Here is a 20,572-nt window from a genome sequence, read left to right on the forward strand (position 1 = left end):
TATGTTGTAAATTTGTTGCACTTGTTAAAGATACTTTTTATCCAATATTTTATCTTTGTTAAATTAGTGGCATAGTGTACTGGTAAAATGTATGGGCTGAATACCTGAGGCCTCGGGTTTGATACCCGTTGGGTTTTTTTCCTTCACGTTTTCATTTCATTATGTCACAAAATTAATATTTTAATTATAGAAATTATATATGTTTAAACAGTTAAATTACTTAATCAGGTGATATTTTGAATAAAATAAACATTTAAGAAAATTCTAGCAAGTAATTATCTACTGTGCATTTTATTATAAGAAACATTACTTTTTTTATTTTACAATATAATAATACATTCTTTACGTCAATTAAATACATTCAAACAGCTCACCCCCCGCCACGACTACCAACCAAAAACGGCCTTCTGCTAACTTTATCTTCACTCTGGTAAAACCTGTTCTGCAATGACATGGAAACACAGATGGATCACACAGAGCAGAGTTTCTACAATAGCACGCAGATGTAGACGACACCGTACTAATTAGCTCAGCAATGCTGAGCTCTTACATTTACGTTTCACCGTACGACCAATAGAATCAGAGTTCTTGGCGGCGGTAGTAGCCATTTAATTTTTTGTGTTCTAAATACGTTAACAATTGTTTCAAGTACAAGAATATCTACCGTTCTATTACTTTGTAGTTTTTTTTTTACTATTTAGGTAAACTCTGCCCGTGATATGGTTTCAAAGCATTAAGTTTTTAATTAAGTTAATGCATTGCCATTTGTTACATTTCCATGCATTGTGGAAGCAGCAAATGCGATAGTGAAATGTTCTGGGAGATCAGTCTCCGTTTACGTGCTACTGTAGGACGGGCCTTAACAGCAGTTTTCACATTGCCCCAATCACTACTTATTTTTATTTTTATGTCACTTAAAAATAACATTAAATCCTTCACACGGAGAACTGGAAATTTAACAACTGATTATTAAAATAATATAGATAATATGTACACACATTAACATTTACAATATATAAGGTTTCTGCACCTTACAAGCTTCATTTAGTTTCGCATTAGTAACCCAAATTGAGTTCATGGTATGCCTGATACTGACCAAATGTCACCAAGCAGTATTACATCGTCAATATTTTTGTAAAGCTTGTCAAGCTTCGGACATTGGGATAGTTGGCCAGAACCTGACATGGACTGGGGTTTACGTGAATGGAGCAGTTTAGGTAAGCAAGGTAAATGGTATCAGGTACACAGACATTTTATTCAAACATCAAATCATAACATTAGGTTACTGATGAAGTTACGTTAATACAATTTAGGCAAGGCTAAATACAAAAACCAAAAACAATGATTATAGACAAAACGGGCTTGTAATAACATGCTTCGAAGGTAAGCTGGCTACACCGTAAGCGATCCCATTATACATAGTTGACGCGAAGCAAAGGCAGTGCCAAGTATGCAGTTAAAATCAAACATTTTTACATTTTTCAAACTGCTGCAAGGTGCAGTTACAATTAAAAAAAACAGAAAGATGTTATATTCATTACGTTGTACAAAACTACTGCGAAGTGCAGTTACGATTAAGGAAATACTTTACATTTTTACGTTTGTCAGAACTACTGCAAAGTGCAGTTACAATTACAGAGGGAATTTACATTAATGAGAATTAATCAAATACGTGAGACGTCTCAGGGGGAGACAGTTACCAATAAAAACCAAGTTGACAGTGAAGTTACATTAATGCGTTAATTCAAACTAAACAATTTTCAAGGTGGCGGCCGAAAAGGAATTTAGACAAACCAATTTAAGAATAAATGACTCTACATTAAGGTAAGGGCCACCGCCTCACACACAACTCAAACCAACTTACATTTTTCCCTGAGGTCGCACACCCACGTAGTTCAAAACTGAACCTAACCGACTACATGCTCGTAGATTACAACAGCTGACAACCGAGCCTGACTAAAATCAAGAAAGAAAGAGGCTCCTGACCAATTTGCAGCTCCTTTTATAACATCACGCCGCAGCGCGCGCATGCGCCAATCAAGGAGGGAGGGGGTGAACAAGTAGACATAGAACAACCACTATGAGGGGGGGGGGGGGGAAGGAGGGAGAAGGAGGAGGGGAGCGAAGTGCAGGAGGCCGATGCGGCGCGCACAGTTCAAACCACTACATTTTTATTTAAGACGAACCAATGAATAGCTGAAAAAGTATTTTAATTAATTACTATACTAGTGAAGGGTCATAGCCAGGATTATGTGATGGAGTGTGTCCAGTATTACCATTATATCATTTTTTTAAGAACATTTTTTCTTTATAATTGAATTAAAAAATCTTTGTTCTACACACTAATATCTCTAAGAATTGAAGACTTTTGGAACTCCAATATTTACACCAAAAAATTCTTGAGAAGAAATTAACATAATATATTTTGGTTTTATTTAATTGTTGTTAATACCTTGTTCTCAAGACAATTAGTTGATCATTTTATTAATTGAAACAAGTCAAACATATATAGATGAATGTTATCAAATAGATGTACCACACATGAAATGCATGTTTCAGCAAGACCTGTGCAAACTACTTGGAAACAAATTTCTCCTGGTTGTGTGTATGAGGCATGTCTGGCTATAATGGAAAAGAAATACATTGCTGTAGCCCACTATGGATAACAAATCATCCTAAAATAATCTCTAGGATCTTATGGGTAGCTAAGTTGCTGTAGCAGCAACAGCCTGTGAACCTTCCTTGCATCGTAATCAAAGCCCACGTTTTCTCTTCGCTGATTAATGACCTGCATTTTGAATTATCATGCTACATCGAACAATGCTAGGAAATAATGAATCATGCTTTGCTAATAACTAGCCACATGAGGCCATTTATTCTAGCTTCAAGTTAAAGGTTATTTTTGTCACCTGTTAGTACTAATGTTTATTTTTAGCCACTATTATTAAGCAAAAAATAATCTAATGAGGTGGAAAGTAGGTACCATTTAGTAATTTAAAAAAAAGATATTGGAAGTTTCAGTTTACTACATATCTAAATCACATTCACATTGTTCACCATTCAGTTCCAAGCACTTTTTTGCAATATTCTGCTAGTTTATTTAACCCCTCTGCATTGAATTTTTCCACCTGGAACTAAAACCAGTTGGCAATCTTAATTTTGTACATTTTGCTGTAATTGTTGACTCATTTCATTTTAAATCAACAAAAAATTAAGTCCTTCTCATCCCAAAAAGCTGTAATTATTTTGCAATCCAAGTATGGAGTTTGCTTAAAACCTTTACCGAAGATGTTAACTAAGCGTCTGTACTTGGGCCACATGCATTGCATACCAAGTCCATGATGCCTATGGCCAAGGCATCCGTTTCGTTCCCAGGCGGGAAACTTCTGTGCAGAGTGGTCAAATAAACTGGTAGAGCGTTCGAAAAAGTGCTTGGTACTGAATGGTGACTAGGTGAAAATTGACTTAAATATATAGTAAACAAATTTTATAAAACTTATTTTTTTGAAGAGTTTTATATTTTTTTAAATTAGTTTGGATCTTATATTACTTAGGTACAAAATTTTTAATCCAATTAAGGTGAGTTTAGGCATGATGAATTAACCCTGGGCCAGCCAAGACATCCCCAGGATAAGTCCATCCCGGAGGTCACACCTACTGGTTACATAGTCTCTTATGGCAATACTTACCATCGCACGTGCAGTCATGGGCGTGTTGGATCCCTTTGCCAGCTGAACCGCACCGGCCTCAGGTGTCGGGTCTGCCTCTGGGACAAGGTAAGTGTAGCTCACCGTGGTGTCCACTAGTGCCTCCATCGACCTCCCGTGCAGCGAGACTGACCCAGTTGCTCCAGGTGGGGTGGTGCTGGCTCGGGCGAGGTCACCATCACTGACTGGGGGGCAGGGCCACTCGCCAACGACCTGGTGCTGTCAGTCATCGGGCGTGGTGAGTCGCCCCCACTGGGTGCTGGGGGTGGGATGTCACGTAGCCAGGCGGGTGGTCGGGGGGTTGTGGCCAGCTGCGTCGCCACCCCCTAGTTGCAGTTTCCCGACGGCACGGAACGCCCTCTCGGCGCCAGCCACAGTGCTTCTCTGATCGGACATACCCTGTGCCAGTGGTGCTCTAGCATCGGGTAGTGCTGGCAGCGAGGCGGGAAGCCTACAACTCGCATAGTTTCGGTTCCCTGCAAGAATTTCCGAAGATTTCCGAAGTTTTGCGTTTTGGTATTAACGCCACTTCAGCCGCTAAATCAGAAGTTTCCAATGAAAACAAGCATGTTGTGACTAACCTAACCTAACCCTTCGATTTTTTTAATTTCTATTTTTGAGAGAAATCCGAAGTTGCACGAATGTGGTAGGGAAACGAAACTACGTGAGTTGTAGGCTTACCCAGCGATGTGGGCAAAAGTCATGCCAGTCGGCTGGGCCGCTGCGGTGGTCGCCCTGGTTAGGGCGCGATGGTCCTCCCCCTTCTCCCGGTGGGTTGGAAGGTGGGGTTGTCATCCCTCAGTGGGTAGTTTACGTATGGCACAATGGCTAGGGTGTCCTCCGGCTCTGATGCTGCGGTCGCCGGTGTGGATTGACAAAGTGTCGTGATGCTCTGGATCCTGTTCTACGTCATTTGCAAGGGCGAGTAAGGCATCCAGTCCCTGCCCCACTGCACTGCGGACGAATGGCCGTAATTCGGATGCCAAGAGTTCCACAATGTTCGGCAACACTTCCTGTATCCGACCGCAGGGCGTTAGGTGTCTGTAGACATGCAGCTTTCCATTCACGAATGCTTAGACTCCCTCCCCGCTTGTCTGGGCCCGGCAGAACAGCTCATTCAGGCAGCGAGCTCATGCGCTCGTTTCAGGGCGTGATGTCGCTGCGTGGCTGCAGCAGACGGCAGGAATGGTCCCTAGCTCTCTGAAGGTTACAGGCTGAGGGGAAAAGGGTGCGGATCCCGCAACGCACACACACTGCTAAAACCCGGGTTGTGTACTCCGCGCTGCGTGCACACAACTTCCCGTGTCAAGCGCTGGTGATCCACTGCCAAACATCGCTGTAGCTTCGTGACGTCACAGTTGATTGTCGCCCGTGCGGGCTGGTGTTAGTCGTGTTGCCTACCCTCCAGAGAGGTGTCGAGGTGACAACGGGCTACGGTAATGAGGGGAGCCCTTGGGCGACGTCAACGTCTTGGCGCAAGAAATATACGGACCATCATGGTGTCTAGACATGAGCTCCTTGTTTCTGTCTTTTTTTTCTTCCAGGGTTTTAAGTGCCGACATCTTCACCAGCATGTTGTCGCCTACGTTTGAAAAAGTTTCCCAAAGATTTTCTCCTCATTATGCAGTATTTACTGTGATCTTTCACCTCATTTCCATCTTGAGTGTGTACCACGCAACTGGTTAATGGATTCTCTGCCATTCCAGCTCCTCCCCCGACATCGTAAGGGCATTCTTTGTACCCATCTAATTGGTAAGGGGAACATGTTTTCCTATGACCTTGCATCACTTTTGTATAGAAAATTTTTATGTTAATTATACTACTACACTTAATTATTTTGAGCAGTGAGTCCCAGTTTCCTCATGGTTCAACACAACTCTCCGGTCTATTTGCTTCCGATGATTAACTGCACCTTCCCATCGTCGGTGCAGAGGATGTGTCTCCATCGACTGTTTCCAGGTTCTACTGGTTTGAAGGGATGCTTCTAAGTTACTAAGATAACATTAACTGCATTGAAAAATTCAATACTTTTGTGTTTCAATGCAGTTTTGTATAATGTTTGTCTGATCTATGTTCATTAATATATACAGAGTGTCCACATAAGACCTTTACAACTTCAAACCTAAATAAAAAAATTATTTGACCAGGTATCTGGTTGGGGTTGGTGGCATTGTGATCAGAATCTCTCAAATTTTTTATGTGAATTTTTTTTCTGTTGTTGCAGTTGTGAATGGTAACTGACATCTAAACATAACAGAAAGCGCAATGTGTATCCCGATTCATTAAAACAAAATCAGATACGCTGGTGCAACGGAACTTTAGGACCAAATGTGCGAGAGAACCACCTTCACGACCCACAATTCGTGAGTAGCACAAAAAAATTATGGAGACAGGGAATGTTCTGCAGCAAAAAGGCAGTGGTCCACCAAGCACAAGTGCGGGAGACATTGAACGTGTTCGTGAGGCCTTTGTCCGGAGCCCCGGTAAGTCGATTTCTATCGCCGCAAGACAATTGGAGTTACCTCATTCGACTGTTCACAAAGTTCTTCACAAAAACCTGAGACTATACTCTTACAAGTGCAGTTGTTACAAGCTCTTCAGCCATCGGATGGACTACGCCGCAAGGCTTTCGCTACAGATATGCTGGCTCGAATGGACGTGGAGGAAGATTTTCTTGAACGCACTTTCATGTGTCATGTCTACTAAACAGGCACAATATGAGGATATGGGGATCTGAGAACCCACATGCCTCCAGAGCACTTGTGCGCGATAGCCCAAAAGTTCACGTGTGGTGAGGGCTAATGAGCACCCAAATAATTGGGCCATTCTTCTTCGCCGAAAAAACAATCACAGAAGAGGATTTTTTACGTGCAAGAATAGTGAGTATAGTTCATGTAGTTATGTTTTTATTTTTGCAGCTTTTTTCCTGGTCATTATAATGACTCCAATCCACTTAATTAAATTACATTTGTAACTGGTCCATCAACCTGTCTTAGAACTCTGGCTCTCATCCAAGATACTATTAACCCATTATCAATTAACAGAGGAACGTTACACCAAAATTAACTATTTAAATTTTTTTACTGGATTGGGAATTTCCAAAGGAATTAAGTATGATGCATGGATAGGCAGCCAGGTACATAGGCCCTTAAGGCTGTCGTACACTGAGTTGGTCATTTCAATTTACTTTAACTGCTATTTTTTTAGGGTTATTCCTGTAAAATTATTCATAGTGCAACTAACCAATTTTTGTTTGGCCAACGAATTTTCTTGCCTGATATTAAATGTTATTTTATAGCTTTAAAAGGTCAGAAAATTTATCTTTAATTATGAACACTTACGTGACTTATCCGCAATTAGCTAAAAAGCAAGAAAACTGAACACCCGGAATTAGCTAAAAAGCAAGAAAACTCTGAGCACCCTTAAAAGAAATATCAAAAACTTTTTTGAATGTGAAAATGAGAACACAAAATCATTGACCATTGCACAGATATTCTCTTGACTTATGTACCAGTACATAAATGGCTGTTCATGAACTAGGGTTATGGGAAGCTAAAATATTTTTTAAATTATGCTCTAAATAACATTCAGTACGGTTTCCAAAAGCTAACTTAAATTTACTTTTAGTTCTTGATTTAATTTTTAAGATATGATGTCCTTCCATGCTTAAACATTTTCCATGTGTTCCTGAAGGAATAGTTCTGATGAGAGAGAGAGATGCAAAACAAAATGTTTATGTAAAAAGATATATATTCTACAAAACTACATTTCAACATTTTATATCAAATGCATTTGCTATCTCAAATCATTCAGCCTGCATTACCAATATTGCAATACTAGGCAATCAAATGTATTTAATTATTTAATAAAATATAATCTATATCAAAAACAATTTTGTAATCTAAGTTACTACCTACCTATAGAGTTGGCATCTAGTAATTTTGTATAATGACAAAACAAAAGACAACAAACAATATTAATTCTCAATGCTACATAGATAGTACAAAAACTTAATGTAAATTTTAAACCTAAGTCATAATAAATTTACAAAAGCAAATTTCAACTCATTAATTCACAAAATCACATATAAAAATATTTGCTTCAAATATGGTACGATCCATAAATACAAAATGCACTATGGAAAAATTATCACAAAAATTGAGTAAATGCATTATTATAATCTTCGAACTATAAAATATATAAACCACCAAATAAACGCACTGTAAATGAAAAAAAAAAAAAATCAAACTCTTAGCATTACCGCTGGTAATTTTTCAGTTAAGGAACAGGATTTTCAAAATGAATGGCAATACCTAACTTGCCCCAGAACAGTCACTGCATTCATTTTTAGGCAATAAATATGTATAGCATTCAAGACAGACTAGCTAACATTCAGACATCATCAATGTGCAACAAATTTGCTGATACAACTACAATCATATTAATTTCCCTATTTTCGCCCAATTATAGACAGACGCTGCAATTACACTCCACTTGTTACCCTAAACGTGAATGCCGCAATCATCAGAAGATTCAGTTCCGTGGGTGGTGAGACTTCGCGGCAACCTCCAACCCCGGTCGTGGCTCGGAGCGCTTGCGGAGCTGTCGCGAACATCACGTCCGGCCGTAGATCTCCAGCAGCTCCTCTCCCATGTGCATCATGACGTAGTCGTGGTAGTACATCATGATGCACAGCGGCTGGCCAATGATCAGAGACGACCACACCACGATGTTGCCCCACCTAGGCCCGAATTTTTTCTCCATCATGCGACTAACGTACGAGAGAGGGATCTGAAATTACATGCGGATCTGTCACTAATGTCGCACCGCACACCAACACACACACATGCAAAAAAATTTTTTTCAACAAGCAGCAACATTAAGGTTAATACAATTCAGGTGTTCGAGCATGTACTAGTGAGGATGAACAGTGGAGAGAGTGAAAAAAACAGTGCTATACTTTTTAAATATTGCAAATGATGAATAAAAAAAAAAACTGGTTGTCTGTAAAGTCGGTTTACGGACGATAGTTTAACGTGACGTCATAACAAAACATTGATGAAATGATTGATCCAGAAGAAAAGTAAATATCATATTCGGCCTGAGACTGAGCCGTAATAGGTTTTTACAACCAAACCATTTACAGGGTGGCCACTATATTTGTGATAAAAAATTCCAGGTTTTTTCCAGGTTTTTCCAGGTATTTTCAAGATTTTCCAGGTTTTGCAATATATATATATATACAAAATGACATGTTTTTATTTATGTAATACATTATACAAAGCACACATTTTAAAACACGGAACTGTATAGTACTAAATATAAAACAAAAATGCACAAAATGTGATACATACCCAACTAAAAAAACAGGTGGCAGTTTACTAAATATATATTTGCCACATAACTTTAACCTTTTTTGTGTTTAAAATTTCTTCGTCTATGAGAGCGGTCTGTTTTAAGGCATCACTCATTATTTTGACTTTTTTTGCCTTGGTTCTTTTCTGTTTTTTTTTTGAACCAAATATATTTGGTATATTTTGTGCGTATTAAACAGGGCACAACACTGGCCGGCTGGTGGTTGTTTTCATTCAAAACGTGGCTAAAGAACTTGCATGGATCAAGCTGAAAACATCAAGCTATACGTGTAAGTTATAAGGAATCTTATTAGTGTCATGAATTGAGATATGTTTTTCGAGTAGATATACACATCGACCTACCGGATGCTCGCCCGCGTCTTGTTTTAACTGTCGCAGCGATGTTTATTTTGACAGCTCAAGCAATTATCTTTTCCCGTGAGTTGATAGAAAAAGTTCGCTTCACACAGCATAAAAAAAGGAGCTACGCTACTTATTCCCCACGCAGGAAACACACTGGCTGCTGTCTGTCATCCCCCGCATTTCCCCCTTCATTTCTTCTAACATTCCACGTCCCGCCTCTCGCGCGAGCAATAACGAAGCGATGTAGCAGTTGCACCACGCATTGGGTCGTGTTTATGCTTTGCTGGTGACCGCAGGAGGTCCAACATGCTTTTATTCGGTATATATGATCTTTCATTGCGTTTTTTTTTAAATATTTTTTTCTGTTTTTCACATTTTGGTCAAAATTTCCAATTTTTTTATGGTTCCCGAGAATGTACTCGTAAAATCACTGCTTCGTTAAATCCGGTGTTCGTGAAATCAGGGTTCTGGTGTACATAATAATTATATGTTTAGTATTATTATTTTACAAATTGTAAGTGAACATAGCATTACCGACGTTAAAGGTAAGTTAATGCGGAAGGTTTATCGGCCGGCCTCAACACGCTGAGAATATTTATAAAAAAACGTGTTGTGTCGTTAGTTACTGGACATATTTGACAGTTTATTGATAAGCGATGGATTACAAGACGTCGTAGTTTATAACACCGCTAAACCGTTGGAAGCTACTAGTATAAATTAAAGTACTAATAAAACTTTGTTACAGGAAGTGTGGGCTTCATCCTGAGCAGGTTGAGTGGAAACAAAATTCTGTAACTTGCAGGTTTATTGATTGGTTAACTTATTTATAACTCTATTGTAATTCTTAGATTTGGCATGGCTTGTAAATGCTCCCCTACCCATCGTATCGATCTTGAAACTTTTATTGCATATCTTGCATCTCGCACAAGTTCTGTCTTTCGCATCCTCAGTAGCCCATGGAACCTCAAGACTCATAACGACAGGAATACCTAGTAGACATTGCCGAAATAGCTTCCTAACAAACTGCACAGCGTAAGACTAAAACCGCTCGAAGACTTGTACTGAACAGAACAAATTAGAACACCACCCCGTGTTGCACGCCGTAGTGCGGTTCATATTCCCTCTCCCCCTCCGCCTCTTAGTGACGTATTGCGTCTATGAGGAAAGAAGAAACATGACACGCCTGGGAACACTACAGTCGCTGCCAACATGACACTGTACAGATTTGCCGCGTGATTATCAGACGCCGCGATGTACGTCTTATATAAGTTGTGCGCATTTACACCGCAGCATTTGCCCAGGAAAGAAATAAAATTCCAGACAGTTTCCCGGTTTTACCCGGGCCCTTTCAAATTCCCGACATATTCCCGGTTTTTCCCGTTTTCCCGGTTTGGTGGCCACCCTGCATTTAGGCATTAAAAATATTATATTCTTTGAGGAAGAATTTTTTTTAAATTTTTCAATCTTTTGCATGATAAAATCTACCTCTGCATACTTTTATGAATACAATTGAATCATTTTTATTGAATTATCATTATTTTGTATGGATACAAAGGAGTGAAATGAAATGTGCAATTGAATTAAAAAATTTACTTTTATTTGCATTCATTAATTCAAATATATTTATTACTTTTGAAATGTTGCGTGCGCCATATTTATTTTTACAAGTACAAAAAAACATTTCGCAGTTGCTGGGTTTCGAACCGACAACCTTTAGTTTATGAGTTAGGTACGCTAACGTATAAAAACTTTGTTCACGGTAGGGGTATAATATTAACACGATTTTATAACAAGTACGCATCTCAAATACACCAAACTTATTTATAATGTTTTACAATATTTTTTAAAACATTGTGCAAAAGATCCCGGGTGTAATTTGAATTATTATGTGTAACTGTAAAAAACCATTGTTGGTTCAAAACGTATTTGAATTTTCAACATTACTTTTAAATAACCGTACCGATTGTACTGAAAATCGGTGGACGATCGTTAAATTACATAATATTAATAATTCAAACGACGAAAATATGATTGAAAAGTCAAATCGATGGTTGTTCCAATCGAGTGGAAGAGAGATGCCACGCATGCGTACAATGAGCATGAAGAGAGATGCCACGCATGCGTACAATGAGCAAACAGAACACATGCGTAGTGGGACATCCGTAGTGGGACACTTTTTCGTGCGTGCAGCCGGCGTTCATCGATTTATTAGACATTGTCACGTCAAAAAAAAATATTTTCTCTAAAACTAGCAAAGCAACAAATTATTTAACATAAGATTTACAAAAAAACTATTAAAAAAACCTTACCTCTATGCAACAATGCAAAATATTAGTTAAATTTTTCATTTTTGAAACAAAACCAATCCCACGGTCAGGGGTTTTCATGTCCCTGCAATGCAAAAATAAATACTAGTACACCTGAATATGTTAACTTTACTTTGACATCGACCAGGGCTGGGCCCATTCAAGCTTGATGTGCTACCACCTTAAGCCCCAAAGGCTTTTATCTACATGTGCCACGTGACGTTTGCCACGGGTGCTCCGGCACTTGAATAGAGCACCACTGGCCCGAAAGAAGGTGCGAGTGAGTGCAGTTAGATGAAGTGCAACATAACCTTAAACATTAAAGTATAACATTGTAAGTTGCTTTATTTTATTCCCTAATGGTCATGTTCTTTTCAGCTATGCTCATATACCATTCATAAATAACTTGTAATGTTTTTACCGTCTCCAGACCGACTCAAACCATATCTGAACACACCCCCATACCTGCCAACTTTTTAGTTTGGTCATCAAGAAAACTTTTAAATTGGAAACATGTATCGTAAATCAAATGCAGCAATTTTTTACATGCTTTATGTGCAATTATTTTCTATTTTTCTATTCCATTTGGTTTCTGCTAATTTACTAATGACATGAAGGGCATATCGATGGCCTATAATGAAAACCTCATACTGTCAATATTGTAAATGTACTGGGAAACTAAACCTATCCAGAATGTGCCAATTTACACACAGCATGCATATGAAAAGCAAAATGATCAAGTACAAAACAAAATCAATAGTATTCACTAAACAAGATTACTTAAAGACATACCTTGCTATATCACATGTTTGTTACATATTTCAGTCATCTCCTGATTATCATCCTTGATGCAATTTTAAGACTTAGAATGTGCAGCAGTTGCCTTCTTTGCTTTACCTAATAAATCTGAGGTAAACCTTTGTTCATAACAAACACAATGCCTTGATTTCAACACAGAAATAGACTGCACAGTTTCAGATGACATGGAGGACCTAAATTGGGTTCTGTTTTTTTTTTTTTTTGACCATACTGAAAATGCACTTACATTCTGAATTACTGTGGGGGATTGACAGAATTGGAAGCATTATCTTTGACAGACTCATACTTCAGGAAGCCATCTACTCCACGAACCCTTGATAATTCAGCCCACTAGACATCAACAGTGCCTGCTTTCGTCACTTCCAACCCCGTGTGTACAGTAGTGGTGAAAAAGCTATCAATCTTATTTACTTCCTCAGAAAGCACGTTTTCCCTATGCTTAGGACACTTAACGTGTGTAGTTATGTCAGACCTACCTCCATGAGCAATACTAAAATCGCACCAGCACACTGTGCAAACCACATAAGTTTCTCCTTTTTGCGATTTCCGAATACACGAGAATTAGTTGTTATACGCAGCACGGTAAGTCTGAATATATTTCTTGTTGGCCAGCTTACTCATGGTTCCCATCATGTAAATACACACGGAAAAAAACCGGTTGCGCAGCACTACATTGGAACTACGAACAATAGTCAGCTATTTTGGACTTAATATAAGGAACAAGGAACAGACCAAAGAGGTAGGGCTGACGTCACAATTGTGGTCCGTTCCTCTGTTTAAGGAAGCACGTTTTCGTTGCGGTAAGTGGAAAACAAACGTAGACCGTCCAGTCCAAACCATATACAAATAACTAACTATATCTTGTTTTGTTTTCATTCTGCCTTCCGTCAGTGCATCGGTAACATGGCCGGTACAGTAAAAGTTGGCAGGTATACATGGCCAGTACAGTGAACAGTAATAAACCACCACACAAAAATAAATCCGTAAGATATTAAAGACGTCCGTAAAACCGTAAAACTTACGGACAATCCGTAAAAGTTGGCAGGTATGCACCCCTGAGCGGCAATACTATTTCCAACCTTTATTTTAATAAAGTCCTCGTTAAGGGTTTAAGAAATTTGTTTCAATTATGTGAAGAGATTTTACATAAGAGTTTAACGTGAGCAGCATAGCTACAATACCTCCTAATGATCAGCGACATGGGAAGGGCCCTGGTAAGGGGCCATTTCCTATGTCTGGCCCAGTGTCAAGACATTACTGCCCAAGGTAGAAAGCATCCGCACCGCAAGGACTTCATCTTGCATCACTGACCAATTCTATTGACTTAATTCAACAATTTGTAAAACACTTTTAGTGCTGGGAGAAGTTCGAAACCTTAAAATATATTCTAAAAACCGAACGTTCATTTAAAAAAATTAGGTTTTTCTAATTTTCTAACCCCCATTTGAGACCATCTATAAAACAGCACAACAAAATTCCATTACTTGTAATATTCCGACTTTTATCGCATAATCGTAGCATCAACAGTTTCAAGCGCAGACAGAATAAAAAAAAAATTCTTATTAATCATCGCATAAATAGCATCGTATTTTCATATAGGCGCACTTTGTTTTTTGTTTACTGTAGAGAATTTTGTACGAGTTTCTCGTACTACGTAATATAAACTATCGTACAAATGCCAAAGGTCTGGTATATTATACCTTTAACTATAGTGCGTGTACGAGAAATGTTGTAAAATCACCAAAGATTGCGTACCCCATACGTTAAACTAAAGCGCATGTACGAGAACTCTCGTATTTGGGCAAAACTGACATGATCAAGTTAACACAAGACAAATGCGGTAGGAAATGATTACGTAAATTACATATTTTCAATTACTGGGATGTATTTATTTTCTTTGGCCTTTTTGGTTATAAGTCAGGTGCTGAAAATATTAATTTAATCTTGAGTATTAAAAGTACTGGTCCAGTAAATTTTAAAGTACGGTACTAAGTTGACTAGCGTAGTCGCGGCAGCCATCATTATTGCTTGTGTTTTCTTTTTTCCGACGCAAATTTCTATAACTAAAGTTTCTTCTGACGAGCAGCATTCTTCCAAGAAAACAGCAACTGCAGTCAGCGGGTTTTGTAATGTACCGTATATACTCGTGTATAGCGCGCCCTTTTTTCCCCTCAAGTAAAGGAAAAAAATAAGGATGCACGCTATACACGGGAAAAAAAAGTTTGGAGGGGGGGGAGGAGTAGTGGTAGTCGTTAACTGACGGGTGACGGGTGACGTTTCTGGCCAGCCCCCACACATACGCACAAGCAACAAGGCCTCTCTTTCACACACACACACAGACAGACTCACAACCTGTTCTCTCGCATACACACACGCTCACAGCACACACACACGCACACGCACACGCACACACACGCACACACACGTGTGCGCGCGCGCGCAAGCTCGCACCTCATGGTCTCTTGTTTATTTTTAGACCTCCCCCTTTACAGAAAACCAGCTCAGAAGCTACTAAAAAAAGAGAGAGAGAGAATGTTGTCACCAGTTCCCCCCCCCCCCCTCCACACTTTCTTCGCTTCCTCCATTCCTCGCCCCAGAGCGACCGGTGAGTCATCTAGTTCTCCGCGCCAGCTTAGCAACTTAGCGCAGCATGCCGGCATGCCTCCCTCCCTCCCGCCCTCCCATGTACCAGTTGTGACGATACAGCGCTTCATTATCTTCCGTCTACACAGCAGAGTTTAAGTATTTTCCTGACGCATCACCACACATAAATTTAAATAATCAGGTACCACAAAATGTTAGTAAAATTTATTTATGGGGGAAAAAAAAATTTCATTTTTTTTTCTTTGGAATTTGTTGCAAAAATCGTGGTGCGCGCTATACACGAGGGCGTGCTATACATGAGTAAATACGGTAGATAGGTAACTTAATTCACATTCAACTTTATTTTAATGTCCTATTAAAAATTTTTACTTATTAAAAATGTTAGGTTATGTCTACCACAAAAATATGTTATGTGCCCTCATGCTGAATGTTAGTCATCTTTATAATATATTTTTTTTAATGAAGTTTAGTGTACACTGAAAAAGGAAGATAGTATTTTTGAAATTTAGATGGAATTTCTATATATATATAAAGAAATTAAATGCAAAATGATTTTCTCTAAACTGTTTTCTTTCCTTCATTATTTATTGCATAATATTAACTTATAAAATGTTTTGCAATGTTTTAATAAAGCTAAGCTATATGTTTTAATTTTACATATTGCTGGAGAACCTTTCTTTCTCACCATTCAGTTAAAGACCAAAATGCTGGTCATCGGTTCATTTTAATTCAAAACAATTATTTCTGTACGAGGTTCGGTTCGGCTCTGTTCGAAATTTTTTTGCTATGGTTCGATTTGGTTCGGTTCGAAACCAGAGAACCGAGGTTCGCCCAGCTCTGAACACTTAAATAACTATCTTCAAGACCTGCCTTGGGAGGCAAGATGACTTAATATATTAATCCTTTTACGGGCGTTTGAAATTAACGTGTGAAAAATTTGTCTGCCACGAGGGTGACAGACTGCAAAAGTAGTACGGAAAAAATACCTATGTTAAGTTAACTTTACCACAACTTCAATGATCTGAAGGACTCATTGTTTAGACAAAGTTAAAATTTAAAAGAAAAAAAAAATCTGTCTTGCATCTCGAAAGCACACCCAGCAACCCAACCGTGGGGATGCTCACCTGACCCATCATGCCCGTGAAGGCCCATATCTTGAAGGTGCGCAGCGGCACGCTGACCAGGTACTCGTGGAAGAACGCGCTGATGAAGAACACCAGCGTGCTCGCTAGAGTCTTGCTGTAGCCCTGGCCCACCAACGGAATGTACAAGTGCCTGCAGAGCAATAGTCAACACCTTCAATCAGCTGCAAGCAAGTAAGGAAACACGACTACTATGTTCAATGTACCAGGTGCAGACCCGATAAACAAAATGTTTGAAAATGTAAAAATCAAAAGAGATCAATTTTTGAGTGGCTTATTTGGCATTTAATTTACTAAAAGTGTGCCTATAATATTTAATAACTTGAGATTCCCTGCATTATAAACATTGCAAAAAATTCTATACCTTCCACAATGCTTACCCAACTTCTACTAATTTCGTGGAGTAATAACCAACTCTAACTGTTGCAGCTACCTTTCCAGGGCTGCACAGAGACAAAAGAAAACTTTTCTAGATGTAAATTCCTCATGTGGTCGGAGAATCTGCTTACGGATGACAGTGAAATAAAACGGGTGTCACTGTATTTTAAGGACAGTGTGAAAATGTGATGTAGGTATGTAGTAAACTAAAACGTTCAGTAATTTTTTTTTTCAAGAGTTTATTATTTTTAATTACCAAATGGTATTTTTCCGGACACACCTTGTTTAAGATAGACTATTTGTTGCTTAATAAGTCACTAAAAATAAACAACATTTAGTACTAACAGGTAACTTCCGCTCATCTCATGCAAGGATGTTGAGTCAAAAAATTAACCTTTAACTTGAAGCTAGAATAAATGGCCGCACGTGGCTAGCCATTAGCAGATCATTTAGTATTTCCTAGCATTATTAAATGTAGCAAGTGAAGACAATTCACAATGAAGGTCATTAATCAGTGACCAGAAAACAGGTTTTGATTACGATGCAAGGACAATGTTAGGCGAATGGTTCACAGGCTGTTTCTCTCGTGATTAAAATTTTGACAATCTTAATATCATGGCAGTAATTACTTTCTTGGCCTTATTTAATAACCAAATTTTCATTGCAAAAAATTACTAAACCTAATTAAAGATATTCTTCATAAAATAATTAGCAATAAAATACAACTGCATAGGTTTTATTTGTACTTAGAAAAACAATTTGCCCAAAAACTTTTACCTGACAGCCCATCTGTGCACTGGCATATTCCACGACCTCCAAAAGATATCAATGTTATTCGCATTCCACCAGTCGCAGTAAAAGTTGCGATCGGCAAAGTGCATCAATTCCCCAATAAGATTCAGGAAAGAATGGAACACCAGATAGAACCAGATCAACCAGATGAAATGGTTAGGAATCTGAAAAGAAGAAAAATAAAATGGGTGCGTGTACTTATGTACACGCGTGAGAAGTTAAACATCTTTGGCAACATTAAAAAATAGTTTTTAATTGCATGCAAATAATTACGATATAATAATAAAAGCGCTGGAAAAAGATAGTCAACACAGTCAATAAAGTTCAGTTTAAATTTGAAAAATTAAATATATAAAATTTAGAGAATATTAAATATATATATGACAATTTGTACTAAATATTATTATATTCTTAATTATAAATATTTATTATTTATTATTTCAAAATAAAATTAATTAATTTAATAATAAATTCAAAAATTTAAGTTTATTCATTTTTTAAATATTTATTATTTTCTTAATTTAATATTCACTTTTCATTTTCATCAAAAAGTTTTCATTAAATTTGTTCATTTATTTTTATAAATATTTATTATTTATTCAATTTTATAATAAATATTAAAAATTAATGTTTTCATTTGATGTTCAATTTTAATTTTTATCACAATTTTTTTAATTAAATGTTTTATTAAATTTCTTTTTTATTTTGTAAATATTAAATAACGAATAATAAATATTTAACATTAATAATTTAATAATATTTAGTATTAATTATATTGAATAATAATATTTAAATTTATATCATTAAATACATACGGATAGTTAACCTCAATTATATTGGAGCACTTGAAAAAGTATAAAGGCACAATTTTTTTTACTAATATTTACGAACAGTATTAAATAATATTAATCAAAATATTCAATTTAAATCACTACTGAATATAATTTATTAGCACTTGTATGAAACTAAAACACGTGTTGTGAATGTAGAAAGTAGAAAGATGTGGATAAATATTATAAATATAAAAACAGTGATCAGAGGCGACGAGCATGCCAATATGTGCGACTAATAGAGGTTCTATTTCTATTTTTTTGGTAGCTTCTTTTCGAGACTTAATGAGCGGTTTAGCGGGCAGCTTCAACCTGTTAATTTTATGTTACAGTGATGTGCGCGCATCTTAAAATTTCTCTCTGATCATTTTTTTCATAACGCGCCTAAAGTAATATAACTTCAAAAAAGTAAAAAAAAATTGTTAGGTAAACTTATTCATAAAAACAAAACCTTTTCACAGAAAGTACGTTTATTTAAAAAAAGGTGGAGTATACAAGAGCACGCGAAACAATTTATATTAATAATTCATTAAACAAAAACCTTTCTTCAACTGCAAGCGGCTTGAAACTGTGACATGAACGCGTAACTACCGTCGTAGTACACGCTTGCCACGAAAGAATGCGGGCTATCAATTGTAGTTAACTCGGCACTCGACAGAGCGCACATTGCATGCATTCGGCGAGATAACGATATTCGACTACGTGCGCGCACTCTATACGGGAAGCAACATAACCAAACACGAATGATGCCAACTAGCGCTGGCTACATGTTCATAAGCGGTACATCGCGGTGACGCTGGCAGTCAGATAAAGGAAATAACGTTTAAAAATAACTTTAAAAGAAAATTTACACGTCAGACAACTTCGTATTTCCTTTAATTAAATAAGTAAGTGGTAATGTCCGAAGAAATATTAGATTTATACTTTAAAATGCATCGTTTTATATGGAAAAGATACCTACACAAAGCGCTCGGCATATAATAGCCGGACCAAAAACAACATGCAACGTTTACACCTGAAGTTTTTTATCCCAATTATGACGGCCTAAAATATAGGTGCGACGATTATGCGAGTGCGACGATTATGTGGTATGCCACAACCGCATACATACTATACTACTATGCTACCGAGACTTCCATACTTTGAGGTGGAGATCGTGTTACTAATACTGTAATGAATTTTTATAATGTATTTTAACACTTGCGTTTAACTTCTTTCCACGATTTTAGTTACCAAATATATTCCAGGAGTTTTACGATCAGAGAAGTTTCATTTAGCATATATTACGTTTGTAATGATCCCTAATGTTAACAAAAAGGACTCGCGCTTACGCTTGACTTACGCTCATTGGTATAACAAAAAATAGAACACGTTCTATTACGGTTTTGGTTAAGACTTCGGGTATGAAAACTTTTATACCCAGGGCCAGACCCATTGGAAGGGTGCTGAAATGTTACCTACACAAGAGCAGGCATGCTAACAGAAAATAGGAGTGAACACTGCTAAGTAAATAGGTACAGTGTGGGTCTGGCTTTACAGGCAGACACTAGGTTGTGATTTAAGAGGTGGGCCTATACACAGACCAGTACGGATACTCAACACCAGCACCTATATAATGTTATGTGTTGCTTCTGAAGTTATGGTGTGATCCAATTTGATGTGCCATCATGTCTGGTTATAAATCAGAGTCCAGCCGGAGTATTGAATAAAACCGACATCCCAAGCTAAATGCTGCAAGGGAACACAATGTAGACAGTTCTAAGAACCAAATCATTTCCAACCCATACTTACAGCTAGTTTCAGTAATCTCTCCGTTACTTTGGCAATGTCCATGTTCTGAAACAAACAAAAGAGGTTAAAATCATCAAGGTTATACAAATTTCACTAAAAATTATAATTCGTAAAATGGCTGATAACTCACCGAGAAGGGAATGAGGGAATTCTTGACGGAGGGAATGATCCACTGTTGAAACAAACACATGAAAACTTGGAATCCCACAACCACTTCAAGAAGGCGCTTCATCAAAAACCTGGAATGAATCAAACCAACTACATGTTATTTATTCCTCTTGCTGAAGATAATCATCTCTTGTTTGAATATTTACCAAGTTTTATAACTGTGCACTCACATTCCAGAATCTTAAGTAACATAATTTTATTACGTTATTTTTATTTTTTTATCATTTTAAAATACTTTTTATTATGTGACAGCCTAACTTCTGCCCTCTGCTAATAATATGTTAACTAATTTAAATATAATATTTAATTGCTCATAAT

At 37.6% G+C, this 20,572-nt stretch overlaps 1 protein-coding gene across 2 annotated transcripts in view; it reads right to left on the reverse strand.

Annotated features, from left to right (window-relative positions):
- Positions 1-7,439: 7,439 nt before the first annotated feature.
- LOC134537851 (diacylglycerol O-acyltransferase 1) overlaps positions 7,440-20,572 on the reverse strand; it is a 59,312-nt gene continuing 46,179 nt past the window's right edge. For both annotated transcript variants that reach the window (XM_063378729.1, XM_063378728.1), the window contains exons 8-12: positions 20,217-20,325; positions 20,087-20,131; positions 17,451-17,629; positions 16,278-16,428; positions 7,440-8,498 (exon numbers count right to left, since the gene is read on the reverse strand). In XM_063378729.1, the coding sequence (XP_063234799.1) occupies positions 8,322-8,498; positions 16,278-16,428; positions 17,451-17,629; positions 20,087-20,131; positions 20,217-20,325 (661 nt within the window). In that variant the 3' untranslated portion in view covers positions 7,440-8,321. The remainder of the gene's footprint in view (positions 8,499-16,277; positions 16,429-17,450; positions 17,630-20,086; positions 20,132-20,216; positions 20,326-20,572) is intronic.

The sequence above is a fragment of the Bacillus rossius genome, chromosome 12 (genome assembly GCF_032445375.1).
Source record: "Bacillus rossius redtenbacheri isolate Brsri chromosome 12, Brsri_v3, whole genome shotgun sequence".
Classification (NCBI taxonomy): Eukaryota; Metazoa; Arthropoda; class Insecta; order Phasmatodea; family Bacillidae; genus Bacillus; species Bacillus rossius.